Source organism: Nyctibius grandis, chromosome 8 (assembly GCF_013368605.1).
Source record: "Nyctibius grandis isolate bNycGra1 chromosome 8, bNycGra1.pri, whole genome shotgun sequence".
Taxonomy (NCBI): Eukaryota; Metazoa; Chordata; class Aves; order Nyctibiiformes; family Nyctibiidae; genus Nyctibius; species Nyctibius grandis.
The window spans coordinates 17452194-17476478 of NC_090665.1; the positions used below are offsets into that span (position 1 = coordinate 17452194).

At 36.1% G+C, this 24285-nt stretch overlaps 1 protein-coding gene across 1 annotated transcript in view; it reads left to right on the forward strand.

Moving 5' to 3' along the window:
* DNER (delta/notch like EGF repeat containing) overlaps positions 1-24285 on the forward strand; it is a 131305-nt gene that overhangs the window by 39707 nt on the left and 67313 nt on the right. The window contains exon 2 of the mRNA XM_068406818.1: positions 14516-14812. Coding sequence (XP_068262919.1) covers positions 14516-14812 — 297 coding nt within the window. The remainder of the gene's footprint in view (positions 1-14515; positions 14813-24285) is intronic.

Genomic DNA, 24285 nt, shown 5'->3' on the forward strand with positions numbered 1-24285 from the left:
CTAAAGAAGTCTGCAGTTAAATCGCCTTTGAGGACATATGAGAGAGTTTCTCCTGAAACAAGTGCATGGACATTTGGATGATGGTATCCTCCAAATACGAGATTAAAGGGATGTTAGGGGTGCATTTGAACATGTGCTTAAGGATTTGGACCCAGAGAGATAATATTAAAACTGGACCCAACAAATAAGATGCTACTGAAACCCAGGCTTTGTTGTGAAGTTCAGCATGTTTGTGAATATCCATCAGAACTGTATGGAAGATATCAGAATTGTTGACAGATTAATTCCTAATACCTATCAGGCAGCGTAACAGTATTTTCTAGTATATTTATTTATTCTCTAATTCTGAGTCTTATTTTGATTTTGCAACTGACACCTCTCTACTCAAGGATGCAAATATACATAAATGCCCATTGTTCATTAGCGGCTCAGTTCCATTGTATGTGTTGGATCATCAATTGGATAAAAAAAGGAGAGTCTAAAAATCTGTAGTCTTTAAGGATGTAATTGGAGTACATGTCCCATGATGGTACTGCAATTATAATATATTTTAGCATTTATAGAGAACTTACAGAAAATTTGAACAAGCAGCAGTAGTGGTATGCTGGAGAGTTTCTCAAGACAGCTTTTTTGGAAGGTGAGCAACAGCCTAATTTTTCCAGAACAGGTGAGAGGCAGGACTAGATCAGTATCAGATTGTTTCTGTAGTTCTCAGTAGTTCTAAAAATTATTTCTGCTGTGTGCCCTGTAATAGATGGAGTTTTGTATTCCTCCTATGTATTTATCTTGTAAATATACACATCTGTAGGTGGAGATTTCAGGTTAAAGATACAGTATCAAGTCTAGCAAGTGGTTAGTGCTGACTCATTTTTTTTTTTAAATGTTTGCATATTCTTATGTAAAATACTTGTATTCTTTTGTCCTTGTAATACAAAACTATTTATTTGGGCTAAAAACTGTAGCACTAGCCATATCTCTATTTCATCTGTAACTCGGTGTCTTGTTGCAATTGAGAAAAGAATCATGAACCCATGATTAATCATCTTTAATACTAGAAAATCAGACTGATTCTGTCACTAGATGTTTTGATTAATTAATACTACTTTCTCTTGTATTGTCAAAATATGTTTTTGTCTCTCCTGGTCAACTTCGCTTCTTTTGTTCTTGCTGTAGACTCTCTCCCCTGGTGTTTATTTCCTACCCTATTTCAAAGTTGTCCCCATTCTACGTTAAATAAGAAATTACTTGACAAAAGAACTTTTAATTTAGATTAAAAAAAAAAAATCTTATTTCTCAGAAAAATAATTGTGTCTTTAATTCAAAATGAATTTCTGTAAGGCAAAAGGCAAGTACATTAATGGGAAGCAGTTTGCGAGGATTATTGGTTAATCACATCATGGCTTTCAAATTTTTTTGACTCTCAGTGGAATCATGAAGGAACACTGTACATCTGAAAGGTTTCCTGGGCATAGGGAAGCAAACCAGAAGAAAGTCAAATGAAAATTATTTTCATGAGTTTTCTTTTTCTTGTCCATATTTTTGTTATCCTTTTAACTACTTGTCTTAATTAAAACAATTTTTGAACCAACTAACAGTGAGAGAACCAGGGACTAATGACAAAATTTATATAACAGTGAGGTTATGTTGTGTTTTACCATTTTGCAAATACAGCATTAAGAATCGTATCTTACTCCATTGCATTTTCGGTCCTCAGAAGGAATGACACTTGTGTAGTGTCTTAAAATACCATGTAACCTGACAGAATAAGATACGTAGGATATGGCACAGCAGGGATTTAATGAGCCATTTTTTTGTCCATCACCAGAAGCTTCCTGCAAGGCATGCCCATAGCAGTGGTTTAAAATTGTTACATTTCTTTTCCTATTTTTCATATCTTTTTTATTAAAGTTTGTTTTAATATAAACATATTTGCTGAAGGTCAAGGACAAAATACTGAAGCAGGATGTGTATGTGTAGTTTTCAATAATTTAAAAAAATATTTGACATTTGTCAGAAGATGCTGTCTCATCCTGTGATGTAAATACACGGATGTACAAATTGAATTTTATGTCAAGTTGGATGGGCCCCCAGAGATATACTGTTGTGCAAAATGCATTATGCTGTTTTGCTATTTGTGGACTCAGTGTTTGGCTGCCTGTTCAAATGTTTCCTATATCACCATCTTTCAATACAGTTACAATAGGAAAAGTAGCATTTTTAATATCATGACTAACACATATGTCAGAGCTAAGTGTTATGAGCGACAGTATGCAAGTGCCTCACTAATGCATGTGACTTAGAGGCAATATGCTGGGTGATAACCCCAGAAATAATCTAAAGTCCTTTTTAGTAGCAGGAAATATTCCCTTGAATTCTTGTAGCTGTTTCAAAAGGAGGTAAGTGCTGCAGCCCCTAAAAAACCTGATAATCTGGAGGAAAAGAATATCCATGAACACTGTGTATCTCTGGACTGCTATCAGACACTCTTGCATGTCTTTCTACTTATTATATCATAAGGCGGTATGGGAGAGTACCTTTCAAAAGCCCTGGTGTTTACCACCAAAAATGAGTGTTTTGTTTTAAGAATTAATGGAATCTTGTGAAAAAATGCACAGAAAACTGTTAAAAATGCAAGCATGCATACAGGACTCTAATTAATAAAAGGCTGCTAGAGCTATCTGCAGGAAATAGAATTCTGCTGCTATCGTCTTTGTATTCAATACAAATCTTCCCAGCATGATTGCGATCAGATCTGCGGTCCTTGCCCTCCTGATTTGTGTGGGTAATTGCCATCGTGTATCGTACACATGCGCAGGAGAACGGCAACGTACAGAACCTCAGAGAGTCTGTGTCTAAACCGGTAAAGGCAATCAATTTTGTCCTCGAATACTGTGAGTAGAAAAAGAGTTATGTGTCATATACATAGGAAGTGACATATAGTGGCAAAACAAATGAGGATCATTGTAAGAGTTGGTTTTAATATTTTGATTACTATGATGAAAGGACCAGAGAAAAAAGCAGGTAATATCACTATACAAGTATATAAATACAAGGTATACCCACGTCTCTGGTACTCTCTCCCCGCCTCAAAAAAGGGACAGTGAATGATAACAAGGTATATGGAACAACTTCTGAATATCTAGGACTTTTCTTGTTCGCCTATTTTCCAAACACAGTTGTGACAGAAGACTCTCAAATCATGAGTGATGTGAGGAAGAGAGCAACATATTTGCTAAATGTCACAGGATAAGGAGTAGGGACATCTAATAAAATTACCAAACAGAAAATTTAAATCAGACGAAAGGAATATTTCCTTACTCATCACAGAAGTTCTACAGTTTAGTTATTGCGATAGAATTTTTTTAGATGCCATGAAGTGTTGCTGAGTTCAGAAAGTGATAAATCTAATTCATAGCATCAAAACATTAAGGGACTGGGCCAATAGACGTAAATTAGTATTGGGATTATTAGCTAAGACAGCAGATTTGAAGTCACTCAGAGTAATAAAGGATTTGGAGAAGTAAAAAAATATGGGGAATAACCCGTAACATACATTTCAACGTGTCTGGATACAGAATAATTCATGAGGGTAAACTGTCAAAAGAAAAATTTGTGTGAGTGAGAGAAATTGTAGAATGATATTGCTTAAAAAAATACTAGTTTCTGGAGTTTATAGTGGACAGCAAAATGACAGCATATATACAGTGTAGTTTGATGACAGATATAAGGTCATTTGATATATAACCTCATGAACAAAATTCATAGGAGAGCTTATTTAGGTCACAGCCCTGCTTTCTGCAGTGCTAGAAAAATTGGCTGTAAATTATTGTAACTGATTTTGTAGATGCCAGTGTTTAGACCAACTGAAACAGAGACTTAAGCAAAAAACCCCTATAATAATTTATGCCCTAAAGGGATAGGGCCCCTTCATTTGTGCCCTTTCATCTAGAGAGGGCACAAATCCTGTCATTTATTTCAGGAACTGTTCATTAATATTGTAATACATTTGGTAACAGCCATGATCTTTAAGGCAGATTTAAAATGATAGATAATGAGTTTATTGCTGGGCATTAGTTTACTGAAACTCGACTCATTTTACCATCATTTTACCATTTCTACATGTATCTTTCATCACGTTGAACGACGAGTACACACGGCATCCTGGAGACACCAGTAAGAAGATGTTACAACAAACAACTTTCTGGTTGTTATCTTTGATGTGACAGAAACACACTGAGGAGCAATTCTCCTATTTGTAGTGACAGGCTCCCTGTAACTTGCTGCAGGAGACCTGAGATTGCACACCACTGTCCCAGAGAGGTGGGCTAAACACCAAATTTCTATTTCCCTAGACGGAGAGATTTTAGAGGTAGTTTCCTGTTTAAATTGTCATAACAGGAAGGCACGGTCCTCTGCACTAAAGAAATGAAAAGTCTGCGTATATAACTAGAAGTTGTGAGAGTGATCGAGAAGCTGATATTACAAGAAAATAAACAAAACCTGACATAGGAAAAATTGTATTGGCATAGGCTAGAAAGATAAAACCCTGAACAATTGTTACTGTATGTGTCATGGGAAAAATGATCATCCAGTTTATTTTAATACAAATTTCAGAAGGTCTTTTGCACCACAAGATAAATTTGGTTTTAAAAAATAGCCCCTGAAAGGTTGTTCTATTGATGGGGTAAACCAGCTATTTCAGATGAGGTTAAGAGAAGCACTGCCTTTAACCACTGAACATAAAGAGCTATTTTATGCATCTGAAGAATGGCTTATTCTCAAGGTTCGGGTATATGCTGCTGCTGTTATACCTTAACAAGTTACTGTGTGTTAGCTGCCATGAAGTAGCTGAGTTCACTCTTAGCCTGTCATAAAATGTGAGAGAAAACATGTTAGTTTAGACTGCTTTCACAGAGCAAGAATCACAGGGGCAGAGTGTGACGATGGTAATGAGTGTCAACATGAGTGAGTGATGGTGTTTAAGCAAGGAGGAGCAGAGAAATTTTGGGCTTTTATCTCTGTTTTCAACATTGTTCAAATATTTAATCCAATTACTTCTTGCAGTAAAGTGGTAAATTCTTCAGGGATCAGGAACTGGATGTTGATTTGAAGCTCTTTGGACATTGCTCGTTATGTGCAGGCAGATGCTTTGTTAGGAGATAAAGATGCTGACTTTTCTATACTGCCTCTGACTCTGTCTTAAAAGAAAAAAATCACTTGTAGCCAGAAAACTGTTTAGGTTCCTAATCCAAGAAGGAAGGCTCTGAGTGCTTGTCTGCTGTATCAACCAGAGAACTGAAGGCAGCTATTTCACACTGGCATCCCTTTTCCCTGATTCTCTTTAGATGTCAGTTCTGCTCAGTGTGTTGATTATATTAAGTACTTGATGTGTAACTCCCAATAACTACATGAAAAATGTAGCTGGGTCTTGGAATTCTAATCCTGAGCCTGAGTGATTAAAATCAAATATATATTAATATACAGAGGAAAGAGTTTTTAAAATAGCGATCATGGGGAGTAACTTAATCCAACACAGCAATACAGAGAATGCATATCGAGAGAACACATTCATGTGTTCACAGTTTTTTTTGGTCCTTCTTTCAGTATTTCTTCAACTAGACAATATTTTAACTTTTGATCTGGCAGGATGTTTATGTATGAGAAAGAAGAAAAAAAATCAGGAGACCACATACCTGTGACTTACCATGTCCGTCAGCAGTATCTCACGGAGTGCAGTAATGTTGGTTGTAACGCTGGTTGCTTGAAAGCACTGGAGGATCTGTATAATGCTCATCTATTTGACCGGGTGCATAAGTGTTTTCTGTTTTATTGATTGCCAAATGTCTCAGCTGGCAAAATGTGTCCTTTGTGATGTATTTTGGCTTGAAATTATAACAACTACTTCTTTTCAAACTTCCCAAATTTTAATTGTTTTTTCATACTTGATTTGGAAAGTGTGGCATCAGTGGACTGCTGGTTATATCACATCTCCTAGATACCTCACGTATGTGTTTATTATCTTTTCCTGTTTTCACAGCCTATTGTGGGCAAAAAGCTGTGTGAGTAGCCAGTTGTCACACCTATTGAGTTTTTCAGGATTTCATGTGGTGTTGATGGTTCAACTGGATAGTTTTACTGCACAACTCAGCCAGTCCTTCTCTTGTTCTTACAAGAACTGTGTGCCTATTTTGCTGTATCTCATCTAGAAAATGTCTGAAGCCTCAGACTTCTAAATCAAGAAATGCCATGAGTACTTGAACTAATGAAGTTTTGTTTGCTATGAATTTTTGTCTTCAGGTTGATTGATGTTGATGCTAAAGAAAATGAAAATGCTGTTGCTGAACTTTGTAAGGGTGCTCTGTCTTGTAGCTAGATGCTGGATAATAAAGTGTGAGCTTATGCTGTGGTCTTTTTGACAGAGCACTTATACAGGCTTGGTCTTCTATCTGGTTGCTTGTTCATGCAATGGAATTAAAACCAATTTAATTATTTTTTGAGATCTCTATAAAACTATCAAATCTGGTTTGTTCACTGGGGTCAAAATTTGTAAGGGTGGACATACACACAGATTGTGTAAAACTTGACATACCTGAATAGAGGCTATAGCGTGCTGCTCTTTTTAAAACAGCTAAAAATTTAGGAGTTCAAGATCTTCTCACTTGCAGTAGGATAAGTAATTTCTTTAGTCAGTTTTGAAAATCCCCGTAGCAGATTGTTTGGGATTTTTTGTTTCATGAAGATCTCTGAACTGTATTCCTCCTGGGCTAGTCCCGATCTCATTGTATCTCAGAGTATTCATGGCAGAACCTTAAGATTTTGAAGTAACATTATTAGCCTTGGATTAGACTGTGACCCATATGCTTAACTTCAAACTTAAATTCATTCGAATTAAAATTAATCTTTTGTTTAAAAAAATCTTTTAAAATCGTTTGCCTGTAAGTTGGAACACTTGTTTGTTTTTCATGAAATATGGTATGTCATTTTTTTAGATCATTAATGACTTCTCGAATAATATAAGGGAGCATATTTACTTAATTTCAGCTTCTCATAAGTGATTAATGTATTTGAAACTAGCAGAAAGTTCATTCTAGAAATAATGTTAAGAATTTTCATATCATTGCATATCTTAATTTCCTATCATAGAAATATTTTGTGCACCCTGCTCTTGCTCAAGAAAAAATACTTCTAAAAGGGGAAAACAATATTAAGAATAAAGACACTCTTGATAATTCTTTCACTGTGTGATGTTTTCATAGTGAAATAATAGCATAAGATCTGAACAAACAAATGTATTGTGTTACCGTAACAAAGTTAATGCTTTGCATTCAAAATTACCCCTTAGTTTTACCACCAGTAATGAGAGTGCCACTGGGGTCCCATTTAACAATTATACTGTAGGTTGCCAACCCTTACTGAGAGTAAAATGAGATGATGCTGAGGTAAAAAAACCTCAATGCTGATCTTCACAGATCTATTGGTACTTCTTAGATCCTTTTGGATAAGTAGTTGTCCTGTGTTCAGGATGGATATTCTGACATCATTTTGGTTTTAAAAAGCATCTTTGGTAAGTATGGGTGTTGCTGAAAACCACAATAAGTTGACTTAGCTTGTCTACTTGAAGTGTAATATTAAATCCGCTGTATCTAGACAAATACCAAGCAATTTGAATGGCCTTTCCCAACAGGATAAAGGAAAATACACAAAAAAGGTATTAAAAATAATCTGATGAGAAAAGCTGAGAAAAACTATAAAGTACTTCTCAATAGTTATTTATGTACATGCTCACATCTAACAGTACTCTGTGGTTAGTGTGAAGTAGATATTTTCCTTTGATGAGGGTGAGGAAAAGTGATCTCAATTTATTTTGTAGTTATTTCAGTATGCCTTGAGGTAAGAACGAGCCAGGGGACAGGTATAGCAAAGCAGTTGATCTATGGTAACTTATTATGCAAGGGTAACTTAGCCATTTGCCAGAGCTCTGTTTTTAAAATCTATCATGGTGTTTAAAATTTGCCATGTTATGTTTGCTGGTTTTTCAAATAGATTTGGGCAGCCATGCTTTGGTTCTCAATTAAACAGACAATTTCTTTAGGCATTTTTTTTCTGCTTCACTGAAGTAGAGAAAATGTTTTATATCCATTTATTACATTCACTGGCAGTTTCATTACTCTGAATATTCAAAATTGAATGAGAATGGCAGCTTGGAAGCAACCCAAAATGCTTATCGTTAATGGTGTTTCAAAGAATCATGTTCTGAATTATCTGATAAAGGTTGCACTTCTTTATTAGATATGTTGATGTCTTTCCTGATGGACTGGGACATTGAGTGGAATTGCTAAAGGAAAACAGTAAATGTTTACTTCTAGAAAGAAGTTGCTTACATTGTAGTTTCAGTACAATACAGTTCTTGGCATTAACCTTCTAAATCTTGATTAATTCTAATTCTGTGTTGCAGCTTGTAGTTAATTTCTAATAACTGAAACTGATGTAGCTGCCATATTAATGTTCTGTGTAATATATCAATGTTTTGTCCTCCTTGCATTGTTTCGAGGGATGGGAAAGCAAGCCCTGATGCTCTGCTTTCCAGGACTTCTGTATAAAGCACTTGCTCTAACTTTGTGGCCTGGCTGTTCTTTAAAGTCCCTCATACCCAAGGCTCAAATTGATGTAGTTCATAGCATATGGCTACTTGTTAGTATAAATAGCACTCTACTGACACATGTTTTTTTTCTTCTGACAAATTGTGACATTCCCATTCCTGTATGGAGTGGGTGGCATCTGATCAAGGTGTAGGTGGTCACTGCACCCTGGGAGGCAGTGTTTCACTAGGACATAGTACTAGTTCTCCACATGTGGTAGAAGAATGACCTACCCAGGGTGTCCTTAAATACATATGCAAAAGTAATTGCAGGCAGCTTTACAGTAACAGCCAGTTAAGGTGGAGATACCTATGTGCACCACGGTGCTGATACTGGTTAATTTTTACATTCTCATGAGACAAAAAAAATCTCATTCATCCTAGCTCTCATAATCACAGTGTATTAGCCACTCTTTTTCTCCCTCTTATGTTTGGTCACAGTTGGAAAATTAATGTATTCTTCAACCTATTTGTGTTCAAGCAGATCTTGTTTTGATGAAGTAGTGTCTAAACATGCAATATCAATATTATTTTGCTGTCTTTTATGGCTTAATTAGAAAAGATAATACAGTTTAGAAATTTTTCTTAGCTTTAAAGAATCTTTGCTGGGTGTTTCTCTGAACACTTCTGTTCAGAAACAAACCTGAATAGCCACAGGTTACAGATTTAGCCTTGCTGTGCAGAGATTCATTTCTTTATTATATTTATTTCTATTTCACTGCTGCTTGAGAGTTCCTATCTACATCTGGCTCTGTGCTTCCCATCCTGAAAAAAATTGCTTTCTAAGCAGACATCACAAGGAGTGTAAGAAAGGAAACGTAATCTCCATTTTACAGTTAGGAAAGAGGCACAGAGACTCTGACTGTTCTCAGGTCACACAGGATATCTCTGGGAGAGCCAGAAATTGAACCCACATATGTCACTTGAGTCCCACTGAGTCGCAAGACAGTCTTTTCTCAAAATAGAAGAAAATGCATTTGTACTCATCTTAATGCTTTTTCTGTGGACAATTTTTGGAACTTCTGTTTTGCTTTTTTTTTTTTCTATTTCAATTCACTCTGTTTTCATGTCTTTCATTTCCTAGTTTGCATTAGTATTTAATGTGTGATAGAATGGGATTTAAACTTCACTGTGTGAATGATTGAAGGAGGCTGAGTTTAAACAATAGTTTGAACATAATTAAACCATTCTTTCAAACAGATTCCATTTCTAGATAGTCTTTACTGCCATTGCTATGTTTAAATCTGTTTTCCATCTCTTTTTCATAAATTGATGCATATGCAAAGTAGTATAATATTTCAGATTGCTTATAAGAAAAAACTTTTTTTTCTACTTTATTAAAAACAAACTGATAATATCTTAGATTGTAGGTTTTAATTATTTTTTTTCTAAAGTATTCAGAAGTTGATAATTTTTAAAGTACTGTCCATAGCTTGAAATTGGTGTATCTGATCCCTTTTCTCTGCTGGTGATATGTGGTGGATCTTCCCATCTCTCCCTGGAGAACAGTTGTTTGCTTTTGTCTTGAATTTCTTCAGTAATGTAGGTGCAAAGCCAATTTCTTTTACTGATTTAAGTTCTCCTAAGATCTGTTTTTATCAGAACACATGAAGAAACTAGCTATCCAAATCCCAATCAGCTAAAGTTACTTTGCATATTTGAAAATCACAACATTTTATCCTGTAACTGGAAAAATTATCTTAGGGAGCCATTGAAGAGTTGAAAACTTCTGGACTCTGTTGGCTCTTAATATCTGAAGACTATTTCAGAGGTTGAGAGTGCTACTGGACACAGATGTAAAATATCAGCCTTTGACATTGTTGTGGCAGCTTGGCTTTGTTAACAGGTTGACAACAATCCACTGAATTCCTAATCTGAGGACTGGATTTACTCTGTTTTTGCCATATTTTACTGACATTGCAAGCTGGTATAATGTCTGTGATTGTAGGCAACGACAATAAAAACTGAGCCAAAAGTTAGTTTTGTTCCAACACACCTAAGAGGAGAGCTGCAGGTGGAAGACAGGTTTTGCATAGTGTTTAGGAGCTCATCTATAGCCTTCTCTTTAGGGTTACTATTCTATTTTTTGAAGCTTTCTGGAGGATCCTTTCTGTCTGTCTCAAGGTAGAACAAGTAAAACCTCTCTGAAGAGATGCTGAACGAGCATTAAATGACAAATTGGTATCACCACAAATAGTATTGGCAGAAAGATGTTGCAGATTTACCTCTTAGTGTTTTCTCTTAAACAGAAACCTTAGGAAACAATTGGACTGGCTGGCAAACAACCCATGTTTGAGAGTGTGATTCTTAAACAAGCCTAGTGTTTGTACCGTATTTGTGCTATTCAGTCTGCCTTTGGAAAATTAACTGCAATGTGAAGGGCACCTTGGTATGCGTCTATCTTAGGATTCTATTGGAAAAACAGTCCAAAAATTACAACTGCCTAGGCATATAAAATAGTAATTGCATGCAAATACATTTTATGATTTTTAGCTCAGCTTTGTCAGCTGCAGCTGCTGACTGTGCCTATTTAGTCACTGAGCGTATTATGGAAACACAGACTATTAAACGTAGAAATGAGGGTGAAAACAAGAGACCTACATACAAAATCACAGAATCACAGAATGTTAGGGATTGGAAGGGACCTCGAAAGATCATCTAGTCCAAAAAATATACTTTCTTAATAAAGATTAATGAAATTTTACACCTAAAAAAATCTGGAATTTTTGTTGTGCTTGTGTTCTTATTTAATCATGGGCCATTATGGATACGTATTACTTGCTTCCTCCTTTCTGCCAACAGTATTTTAAAATATTGTGAGCTTCACAAAGAATGGCTAAAAAAGAGCCCTTTTAATTGTGTACTCACAATATAGTTACGTTCAACTCTCAGTTATGACACCAAGTGTGTTTACTTTTTTCTGTGAGCTTCAAAAGTTTGTGGAAGGTTAAGCCTTGACATTTTGCTGCCTTTTAGTTCTGATGTAGCTATGCTCTTCACTGTGTCAGGATGTTTCTCAGAGCCCTTGCTAACCATTGCTGCCACTTTGGAGAGGACTAGAGGAACCACAGAAACATCACAACCAACACAAATTAATCAATTTTATTTCCTCATCTCTTTTAAACTGCTAATCAAGATTAACTTTCTTTAGTTCAACAGAAAACTTATTTGCACAAAGGACATTGATTTGTTTTGTTAGGCTTACTGAAAGGAGAAATGAGCTTTAGAACTAATAGTAACTAAGAAAAGGGAATAATATGTTAAAATCCTGTGAAGTACTTTGTCAAACTCAGTTCTGAGAAAGTGCATGGCTCAAGTTCTACATCTATGCTCATCTTTTTTATTCTTCATCTAAACCAGCCAGCCTTAATTATTTTCATTTCCACTATGTGTGGAAGGTCAGTGGCAATTCCCAAGGCACAAGGTGTTCTTCAGTGTGTGGCATGGGCAGCAGTAAGTAGTTCTTGTCATGAAGTGCAGCTGTTTCCAGTCAAACAAGCTCAAAACAGTCTGCAGCAAATAACATGTATCACAGAGCACTTCTTATTATTTTGTTTGCAAAGTGAATGGATATATTCACTGAGGGGGAAAAAGTGCCCTTTGTGATTGCTTGGAAATGTTTTGTTTCCTTTCTTATTACTAGGTTTGTCAATAATAACATTTTAGGTATGTTGAGAACAATTAAATTTCCTCAGAATAGAATAAATGCTGATTCATTAATCAACAGGAGAACTGCATGTCTTTGAAACTCAGATGTAGTCCAAGCAACTAGAACATGAAAAAACTTGCAAACAATTTTTGAACTAGGCTTTGTTCACACTTAAACACTTTTTATCTTCAACACTCTTAAAGGAAAAGGAAATTTCTGTGAAAATCTCAGCTGATTGTAATTGTCAAACCGTAGAACAGTACTAGCTTTTGTTCCTTCCTTGAAATTGTTGTTTTATTTTCTGTCACTTAGATATTATTTTGTGGAGAAGCGATCTAGAAATTGTTCTTTGAGAACTTATATAGTCTGTTGATTTGCAGGAGAAAGAGACGTAGGAGATAAGCCCATCTGATCATAAGAATCCATACTTCCTTGATACTTGATCTATTAAGTATATATAAACTTGCTATATAGTTGAGTTTTAAAAATGAAGAAGAGTCAGAGCTTGACCCTGATGTCTAATGTATCACCTGATATGCATGAGATGTATCCCCATGCAAAGTAAATAACATTCAGAGCTGTAACCAAACCATAAGATAAATGAGTAGACTATATATTTTGGACTGTCTTCCATGGCCTTTAACACTTCTGCATCAGTCAGTACAAAAACTGACATTCATCATTAGCTGTCTCCAAGGTTAACTTTCATAATAATGTTTCCTCTGTTTTATGTCCAAAAATGCTACAGAGGCTGGAATATACAAAAATTCCAGCCAAAGAAATAATTCTAGCTGAGGACAATAATAGTACTGTTTTGTATAAGAAAGTGTAAGATTAGGATTTGGTGTCCCTGACACCAGGCCTTTGAACTGATGAAAAGGTAACGTTTGTAGTGTAGACCCAATAGTGGTTTTTATGACATTAACAATATATAAAGCTTATGTAGTTCTTCTGATAATTGGAACAAATGTTTAATAATAAATAACTGTGGTGCTTTATTGAGAAATATAATAAGAAACATTGCTTATGCAGGGAAGGACTGCAATATTGTACAGGGAAGAACTGGGTAACGTGTAGGACTGGAACACTTGGGTGAAATTTGCATCTAGAGACTGAGAAAATCTCTGTTCCCAGTGATGAGTTATCACTTCGATGTGAAGGCAAGTCGATGGAACTGCCTGGCTGTCTTAGTTGGTCAAATGATGACAGTAAATCAGCAGTGTGATTTAGCTCTGACTAATTCAAAGGCAAATATTTCTTAAGTAGTATCAAGGAAGCTATTTCCAGGACAAACAGAAGTATTGATGCATTTGCAAAAAGCAGTGCTAAAATTTGGAGTCCAGTGTGCAAAAATGAGCATGTGAATGGAGGGCTCATCCTCCACAAGGAGACTGAGCAAGCATGGCTTATTTGGTCTATGAGATGAAACCTGAGAAAAGTTGGTAGATGTATTCTATAAATACATTATGGATGTAAACATCAACACAGAAGAGGGAAAAGATATTTAATCTGAAAGTCAATGATGACATAAGAAACAGTACAGACTAGCTGCAGACAAATTTAAGCTAGAAATTAGAAGACAGCAGGCAAGCATAGGACAGGATTTTTCCTACATCAGCTCCTGTTAGAGCTCAGTCCTAAGACTAACAAGACTAACTCCTGTTAGAAAGTTTTCAGCGCTAGAATGAATCAGATTCTGAAACTGCTGCCCACTAAATGAAGTGTGGGCAAAAGGCTCAGTTGTTTTAAAATGGAAATTGTGTCCACAAATAGGATTGTGTGATGTAGTTATCTCTGACAACACACAGCTGCTTCGTAATCTGGTGATCTGTATGAGTTCTGTGCCCCATTCCTATTTCTGTTACTGCATTAAATTTCAAGGTGTTTGTTTTCCCCGGATAGGTTACTCTTTTAAGACTGTTTTTGGAAATTCTTGATTACGAACAGTGACCATGTTCCTACTTCGTCTTTATCACATTGCTTGAATGTGTCGACAGTAAGTTAGCATTAAATGGTCTGAGGAAAGTGGTTAATATAGATTAAACTATACTCTTCTTTAATCCTTTGAATTTACTTCCTTGAAGATACATCAAAGATGAGCTTGGTTCATAAATATGTTTAGAAGATAAATATAAGAGAAGAAAAGAATCCTATTTTATGGTCTTTGTAAAGCTCAGACATAAATCCTTTATATGCAGTAATTAACCTATATGATATGTTTTTGCCAGTTTGTTTCAGATCCTTGTGCCAGCAACCCCTGTCACCATGGTAACTGCAGCACTAGTGGTGATGGCTACCTCTGTCTCTGCAATGAAGGCTATGAGGGAACAAACTGTGAACACGCATTTCACAGCCTGCCAGTCTCTGAAAGGACAGTGTCAACATCACCAAGACAAAGCAGACTGGTCTCATCCACCTTGGAACCTGATATTGTCCTTCCTCGTTCAAAAGCAACGGTGACGTTACCTACGTGGCAGCCAAAAGCGGGACAGAAAGTTGTAGATCTGAAATGGGATGAAATAGAGGTGAGAATATTCTGTTTAAACAAAAATGCACAGAAAAGAACTTTAAAGTGTGGTCATTGTTGGGTTGTCATTTGTGCATGATTCCATGGATGTCTACATGAGAGGACTGAAGAGTTGATCTCTGCCCTGAGTTAGTATGCTAGTAAAATTAAACACAAAAAAATTCGATACTTATTAAAAGTAGTGGGCTTAAGTTGGTCAACATGTTGTATTGAGTATTTCTTTGAAATGGGATAATATTGTTTCTTCCAGTCATTTGTATGATACCTTATCTTCAAATGCCAAATAAATCTAGGAAAATCAAAAGGTTAAAGCAGTACCTTTAATATATTTTTTGCTATTTGCAGTTATAATTGCACGTTGTTTTGAAAAATACGTGTCTCTGCAGCGTTAAGAAAACATAGCTATTTGAGGATTAAAAGTGGTAGTCAGTATATTACACAGTACACAACTCTAGAGCTGCAATGATGGTGGAGGAAACTTTTAAACATTTGTGGTATCTCTCAGTAAAATGACAAACTTAACAATATCTGGCAAAACTACAACTGGAAAGCACACAACATATAATCCTTAAGAAATATGGTCTTTGCTTTCTACTGTTTTGTACACTGTTTTATTAGTAGTTCTCAGATGTCTTGCATAGACTCTCCTATCTGCAAAATAAAAAAAAAGTATTAAACTTAACCCAGTTAGCATTAATCTTTACATGTGAAAAACAAGTATATATATAAAGTGTTTGCTAACAAAGAATTGATTATTTATCTCTAGATAACTGTTTCATGTATTAAGTTTGTTCTGTCACATGACCATTCTCCTCCCTTCTTTGAAGTCCATCACTGCAAAGATGATTTGTAGTTCCCTTCATTGTTGTTCTCTTACTTGGAGCTGCGAGACCACTACTTCTGCTTATGCTATTCCTACAGCAGTTGATACTGGAAGTCTTCCACCTGATCTGGATATCACTCACCTATAATAATACTATGTATGAGTAAAATGCATCCCAAAGGACAGTCTGCCGTAGAAATGAGCATCTGTGCTGGGGGGTAATGGTAGTGCCTTTTTTTGGTTTTGTTTGGATCAACTTAGTATGAAGCACTAGGGTAATGAAGCTTGTTGGTGAAGAAATATTATCATTTCAGTGGACAAAGAATTAAAATCTTTGTGATATCTTAATGAAAAATGCATTGTAGAGTAAAGTAATTTCATTTGAGTTTATTCAGGAATAAATAGGTAAAATGTCAGCTGTATCTGTTTTTGCAGTGTTTCAAGGAGTGTGATTTTTCTGAGGTGTTTTTACACACTACATAATGAGAAAGTGAACAGGCAGAAAGGCAACAACAAGTAGTTACAGAGCTGTGTCCCATTTTCAGTGGGAGTTCTGGTGGGCAGTGTCTGGAGAACAGAGCTTTAGCTCTTGGAATTCCATCTCCCATATTTATTATTTTACAGTAGAACCTTATGTCAGGCACCAAGTATGGAGCATGCCCTTCTCTGTACCAGATTTCCTTCGTGTGTCTTCCTCACTCTGTGGTCTGGTATTGTATAAGTAACATTTCTGCCTGGTTTGCATTTTAGGTAGATTCCCTGAGCATTTCAGCCAAACAGATCATTCACAAGTGGGTATTTTAAATAGCTGAAATTCACCCTTCTGCATGTCTTCTGTTACCTGAGAAATACATATAGGTTATCAATTGCAATTGCATTATTAACACTAACATGGAAATTACTTGTTACCCTATTATGAAATTACTTGTGTTGATATGTTTTTAATATATTGTGATGGGTCTTGTATTTTTCACAGTCTTTCTAGTGTAGCATAATGACCTTCTGTTCTTTGGAATTCATAGTGAGAGAGATACTTATCTGAAAGAAAAATATTTCAGTTGCTAATTCAAGACATTGTCTCTGATCTATAATAGACTAAAGAGAGTTGATTTGCCTGAAGGTCTGTGTTCCAAAGCCTCTTTGGTGTGGAGGCTTCAAGAGTAGAGTTAAGTGATAAGCAGGAAAATACTACCTTTCCTCACAGCTTTAAAAGCTTTGCAAAGTTTGATCCTTTCTTGCCCTCTTAAAAGGAAAAAAATAAAGTAACTGTAGGTTTTGTATTGCAAAAATCTACTGTTTTCATCTTCCTTGAGATTCAGAGGCAACAAAAGCTGCTATTATTATGTTGTGGGTTTTTTCTTTTTTTTTCTTTTCTTTAAATCTTCCAAGTCAGCCTGTTTTTCACATTATTCTACACTGATACCACAAGTGAACTAATATGATTCATACTCTCTTGTCTGTCTGTTCAGAGAGAAATTTTACCAGAATCTCTCCAAATGAAAGCTCTCACTATCTTCCATGAAGTTTCCATGGAAGCTTTTTCAGGAAGTTTTGGGGACTCAAAAAATTAACACTTGAGAGAAGTAAACTATCTAAGAGAGACACGATGTATAGTTACAGTTGGACATTTTTTTCTGCATTCTTTAGATAGTAGGGATATACTTGGGAGTGCTTGCTTGGCTGAACTTTGTTGGTAATGTCTGCACCAGTAGACAACATACAGATGTCTTTGGATACAGTTTCATTTCTTAGAGAGCTCTTGCTGTAAGAAATTAGTCTTTTTCTGATATGCAGATTAACGGCTACAAACACAGATCATTGAGAGAAAAATATTCATGTCTGTTGGTTTCTTCAATATAATAGGAATTTACCTTTGATCAGCTGTTGAAAGAGAACTTTTTTTCCTACTTTGGACAACTGAGTTGTTCCACTTGCAAGAGAGATACATCCAGCAGTTCACATTTCCTCAGTCTAATGATCTTTTATGTTACAGTGTAGAAAAGATATATATTAGGCAATAATATAAAAGATATATATTAGGCAATAATAGAAACCATCTCATTAATCCTACTGAAATAACAGATTCAACAAAGGTTTCTGTATACAATATCAACTGTAAGCATAGCAGTACCCTATTGTTATATATTACTTTTTCTTAATAGCTCTCAAATCTTTTTCAAAGGAAATCAGCAGTATTATTGACATTTTACAGATGGAGACACTGAAGCACAGAGCAGTAAAGTGATTTGCAAGGTGCGCAGCCAGGAATTAGAATGCTAAGCATGTGAGTCCTAGTCTAACCTTTTACTTATACTGCAATACTACTGCTCAGATTCAAGCTTTTGGAACTAGTGATTAGAGGCTACAATAAACTTGTAATTCCCCTTGCAATGGGGACAGAATTTGTTTTATGTGTGTTCTTAGTAAATTATAAGCCTTTAAAATGAGTATGGCTGGGTCAGGTGGAAAATCCTGAAAGAGAGTGCTCCTGCTCTGCAGCAATGGAATATGCTTGAGGAATAATTCTGCTTGAAACGGAGACCTTTGAATCTTTGATTGCTTTGTGTGTTGCTAAATGTTCATGCATTTTTTGCCAAAATATGCTATGGGTGCAGAAGGAGGCTGAACCTAATCATGGAGAAGAGATCCATTTGAGGTTGCTAAATACATAGAAACTCCATCCTTAGAAATGACAGGTTAGGAAAATCTTTGACGTGGAAATGGGTGGAGGCTGGAGGAAATATGCTTGCCCTTTTCTTATCCTATTTTCTTGGCATTCCCTGTTATGATTGCTATTGGAGTTAAAGTACTGGAATATGTAGACTTTTGGTTTGACTTAGGACAGCTCTTCTTATACCTGTATATAAGATTTGTTTTGGAAGCCTCTATTTTTCTTTTTCTTTTAGAAAAAGATATCATACAAACAAATAAAGGAGACTGAAGGAAACATAGATTTTGCTAGAATAATCTTAACTTACTTCTAGGATAAATCTGTAACTTTACTAAATCTCTACAATATTTGTGTATGGAACTTTCTGTACAAACGCCATTCTGTAGACAACTTGATATGAGCATCTCTGGATAGGTGATACCCTTTATTATACTTATTTTCAAAACACAAACCAAAACATTTCTGAAAGCTCAATATGCTCAAACAAAACTTAAGTGTAGTTCATGCAAATCACAGTTTAGTATTTTGCCTTGCTAAAAGGTGTTTAATGGATAGTCATAAATACTAGCTTTCCTAAAATCAAAAATCTCTTATCCCCTTTCGGGCCAGAAATACCCTATAGGAAATTCTAGTGGGTGCAATTATGTCAAGATACTGAAGCCCTGCTCGTCTGAATCTATATTGGTGGTGGGCTCAGGACTTTTGGTTATCTAGTGCTGTCTTTAAAAAGTATCTGGATTCTTAACTACTCCTTCAGGAATCATCCCATCTAGAAGTTTTTGAGAGTCTGAGCAAAAAAAAACGCCTGATGTGTTTACTGCCTTTCAGTGTTTTGATGTAGAAGTATCTATGGCTGACGTGACAGACTTTGGTTGAAGTTTACGTCCTAACTTACTTGCCAGTGACCTGAGCTCTGAATGTAAAGGTTTGACTATGTGGAATTTTTGCTCAATGAGCTTGCTTCTACAGTATTTTACCTTTGTTGTTCAGAACAGCTCCATACACTTTGGAATAAGAAATGACCATTACTTGTTCTAGGAAGTAATTTTTATTGAATGACTGTGTTGTGGTTTAACCAGGGGGTAGGCAGCCGAGCCCCACACAGCAGCTTGCTCGCTCCCACACCCAGTGGGATGGGGGAGAGAATCGGAAGGGTAAAAGTGTGAAAACTCATGTGTTGAGATAAAGACAGTTTAAGAATGAAAAAAAAAGAGAGAAAAAGAAAACAACAAAGAAAAAATTCAAGCAAAACAAAGAAAAACAAGTGATGCAAAAACCCCCAATTGCTCACTACCAACTGACCGATGCCCAGCCAGTCCCTGAGCAATGGCACCCCTGGCCAACTTCTACACCACAGTTTTGTTGTGAGCATGACATCATATGATGTGGGATGTCCCTTTGGTCAGTTGGGGTCAGCTGTCCCAACTGTGTCCCCCAAACTTCTTATGCACCCCCAGCCTGCTTGCTGGCAGGGCAGTCTGAGAAGCAGAAAAGGCCTTGATGCTATGAAAGCACTGTTCAACAATAACTAAAAAATTGCTGTTACCAACACTGTTTTCACCACAAATCCAAAACATAGCACAATGCAAGTTACTGTGAAGAAAATTGACTATATCCCAGCCAAAACCAGTACAGGCTGACTGTAAGATTTTATGAAGTTGACATGATTTTGGTGGCCAACTTGAGACAAGAACACATCTGACTAATATGATTACCCAGGTAATCCATCTGAGAAAGTGTCATTGTGTAAGCTAACATACTGGGCCTGCTGAAGCACCTGCCTCTTGGTGTAATACTGGCATTGTTAACTGTGACAGAAATACAAAGTTTTAATAGTGTTAGCTAGAGGATTGCCATACATCAAAATGCACTGTGTCTTCTTGGCAGTGTGATTGCTGACTCTGCAAAGTGGCCTTAGCTCAGACAAGCAAAGAAACACAAACTGCCAGTGATAGAATTCACTGGGTGGATGTGCAGCCTTCCTTATACCACATTTCAGTGCTACAACTGGCAAGCCTTCTTCATCTGATACTGTTTTTGGATGCAGTCTGTCAGTCTTCCCTTGGTGTTCTTCAGAGAGGCATTACTCCTACTCTAAACACTTTTGCTGTTCTCTCCCACTGGTGAGATATGTTAGAAATAAGCCTTTATTTTCTTTCTGTTCTGGGTTTCTTTCAAGCATTGTCCCATAGGAAACTCTGGAGGGTAGAAACAAATACACTTGTGGAAGTTAAGCTATGTGACACCAGATTTTCGGAAGCAGTAGTTTTTTCCATCCTACAGGACAAGGGAACTACTTTTCTTTCTTTTATAATTTTGTTCCGTCTGAATGGGATTTCTGTGCAGAAATGATCCTGCTTTATTGCTTGGCATCTCGACTACAAGAAGATAGTAACCGATCCCCCCCTCTTCTGGTTCTATTATATTGCCTTTTATTTTCCTACTACTCTTCCCTTTTGAATTCTTTGCAGACAGCTGTTCAAGATCTTATAGTCAGGATCTAACCTGTTTTATTTCTCTCACGTTTTATTTTTCCCTTGCATAAGGAAGGCTGACAAACATGTTATATTTCTTAGAAAATAAGAAGTACCTCTTGCCACCCTTGGAGGGTGGCAAAAGAAGAAACCTTGCAGGCCTTATCCTGATGGAAAAGTAGTTATATGTTCAGAAGAGGCAAAACTGCACATTATGAAACTTGCTTTATTGAATTAAAAGTTAATATGTAGTCCCATGGAAGAAGGTTTGAAAGAGTTAGTGTTTGCAAGAGCATTCTTCATAATGCATTCATCGTGACAATTTCTGTCCTAGTGAAGAATGAAAGGTTATCTTTCTTAGTGACCATGTCAGTTTTCATGGGAGACCACCCCGGAACATAGCCTTGTTTTCTTGAAGAACTCATTTTCATACTCTTTCTATAACATAATGTCTTTTCAACTACGTTTAAATTTTTAAGTATAGAGTTTTTTCTTTTAAGCAGTGATCTTTTCTATGAGTTTATATTAATCTTCTATTTAGTTCAAGAATGATGTTTGGAAATGTGTGCATTGGTGTGTTCTGTTTAATTCCAGACTAATTTGCCCCACGTCACTCTGTCTGCAAGGCTGTGCAGATTCCTTTGTTGCCCCATTAGGGGGTAAAAACAGGAGAATGGCTTTTTGAGATGGGAAGACAAGAGGTTAACCAAAGAGAAGCTTCACAGCTAGCACAGGAGGAAAGCGTCAATTAAAAATACACAAGCGTCTGTGTGCGTGCATGAGTGTGCACACACATGTGCACATACTTATTTGTGTAACCTTTGGGGATATTTTCCAAATGAAGCACTCTTATTGTATACTGGAGTGGGGTTTTGTGAAAGCCGTGGTGTCACTGAAGTTGCAATGGCAATTTACAGGAAAGACTTATTAGGCAACTGGCTCATGGCATGAATTTTTACTCACGGAATCACAGTGTAGGTGAGGTTGGAAGGGACCTCTGGAGATTGTCTAGTCGAAGCCCCTTGTTCAAAGCAGGGTCAACTAGAATGGGTTGCTCAGAACTGTGTTCAGTTGAATCTTAAATACTTCCAAGGATGGAGAGTCCACAAGATACCTGGGCAGCCTCTTCCAGTGTTTGGAAGTATCGGTTGGTTTTCAGAAATATTCATTAATATCTTGTTAATAAGGTAGTGCGGAATTGCTAAGGCTAATGTGAATTTCATCATTTCGCTTACAGACCACTTTTAAGCTTGAGGAAAGTGTGGCATGTTTTGGAAGAAGTAAAAGCCTTCTGCAATTTTTTAAACTCAGGGGCTTGAAGTACAAAAGAAATGCAAAAATGTATCACGATAGCAGAGTGGCTGTATTTTGCACTGCTCAGGATTAGTCTGCCCGTGTTGATAAGGCCTTGCAGCATTACAAATGGCTGGTCAGCTTTCCAAAAAACATACTATGAAATTTCATATACAACAAATATCTTCAGAGAACTACTTTCAGTAGTGAGAGGCTGTGTAAAAGCATCCTAGCATAAATGTAGACTTAGAGTCTGTATGTTAGTTTTCTTATACATGTGTATCTGTAAGTCTGTTCCCCAAGGAGCTTTCTTGCTGGCTTAAAGGTTCTGTACTATTGAATGCTTCAGGGGAATTTTGGAAGAGTTTGATGTCATTGAAGTTATATGTAATGTTTGTCATTTAAAGATTTAAAAAGTGGGATGGCTAAGGTAAAAAGTTCAGACAGACCATCTAAAGTGGAATTGTCATTTGACTTTAGATGGTCTGTCTGAACTTTTTACCTTAGCCATCCCACTTTTTAAATTTTAAAGAGGAATTAAGATAGGAATGCTCTTTATTTTACCTTCTGAAAATCATTTAAGTATATTTCCCACTGAGTTCTGTTTTAAATATCTCCTACCAGTTCTAGCAGCTTTTTTTTTTTTGAGAGTGAGACTTACAGGTTTTCATCTTCTGAGTGTCCTTTCTTTTTGTAATGTATTGCTGCTCTTTGCCCTCATTCTTCAGTCTTTCACTTTTGCAGAGAGCTCTGTTAAGACAGGAAAGAGACATACTTAAAAATCTTCATACAAATTTCCCACAGCTGTGGAAAAACTATGAAATTTGTTTCCTAATTCAGGTGTCAAAGCTGTCATCTTTGTCTCCATAGTATTTGTCTGAAATAGGACACTGCTGGAACCATTTTTTGTTCCTTATGAGAGCTGCTGTTTCTTCCTGTTTTTTTGTCTGATTCAAGTGCAAGATTTTTAATATTAAAAAAAAAAAATCAAATTTCAGCTGTTGTAAAATCCTGTTTTTAGTGTCCTACTCGTTTAGATGATTATTTTATTAGAGTCTCAGAGCATGAAGTCAGGGCCAGTCACAAATGGAGTTCCTAGATAAAGACATCAAACATTACAGATCTCTTAATAGAAGAGTCAAAATCCTGCATTTTTGCCTTTCCTTCTTCTGATTACCAATGAAATATTTCCTATGTGTGCTTTTCATGCTGAGCAATCCTTAATTCTGATGTGTTTGCATACCAGAGTCTTTTTGCTTTGTTTTTTTCCATTTTCACAAGGTTAAACCTCAGCTGTTGTCATGCAGCCACTTTTTTCAGCTCTTGCTTCTTTATTTTTTTGCCATATTTTTATTCTAGTTTCAAAAAGATCAATACCCTTTACTTTGCAAATTTCTAATATTGAATAATAAGGTAAATGAAATGCTTAAATTACATTTTTCTCCCCTTGTGCTCCAAGGTAATAGATGCATGAAATTGTAAAACTATATAAATACTTTAAAAGCAAGTGTATTTCTGGATGTAGTATAATACAGTGTGAGAATAGAGATGTCGATTTTTTTTTTTTTTTTTTTTTTCCTTTGTTCCAGTAGGCATGTAGATTCTCAAAGAAAACGGAAGTTTAAATGTTGGCAAATACAACAGGAAGAGTGTTAGCCAAACTAATTTTTGGATTCATCGTGCTTTGAATGTTAGCTCCCTAGTTTTGACTTCCAAGATTGAAAAATCATAATGGATATATTATCTTTTTTCAAAATTTATTTGAACAAATACAATAAAATTGCATCTCACTATTTTCATAAACTACATGTATTTGTATTGTATGTGTCAGAGAATTCAACAATGAATGGAGTAATCTAGACATTTTGGGAAATGTGAATACTGTGTATTTGTCTTGCCGGAGTAAAAATCAACTCTGAGTCTCCTAAAATTATTACTTGCATCATATTCTGGACTTCTGTTGTTCAGGCTTTCACAGGTGTTTTGTAGTATTGTTTAAAATGTGAATTTGAATTTTACTTAAATTTATAAATACCTCCTTTTTTTCTTTGATGGATGATTAACTCACAGAAGTGTGTCAGGTTGCATTTTTGCTTTGCCAGTAAGGTTGACGTAAAAAGGTTGCACATGTATTCTAGATGACTGAAAAAATAACATTGCAAAGTCTGCCTAGCAATTTGAAGATGAAACTGACTGATTTTTTTTTTTAC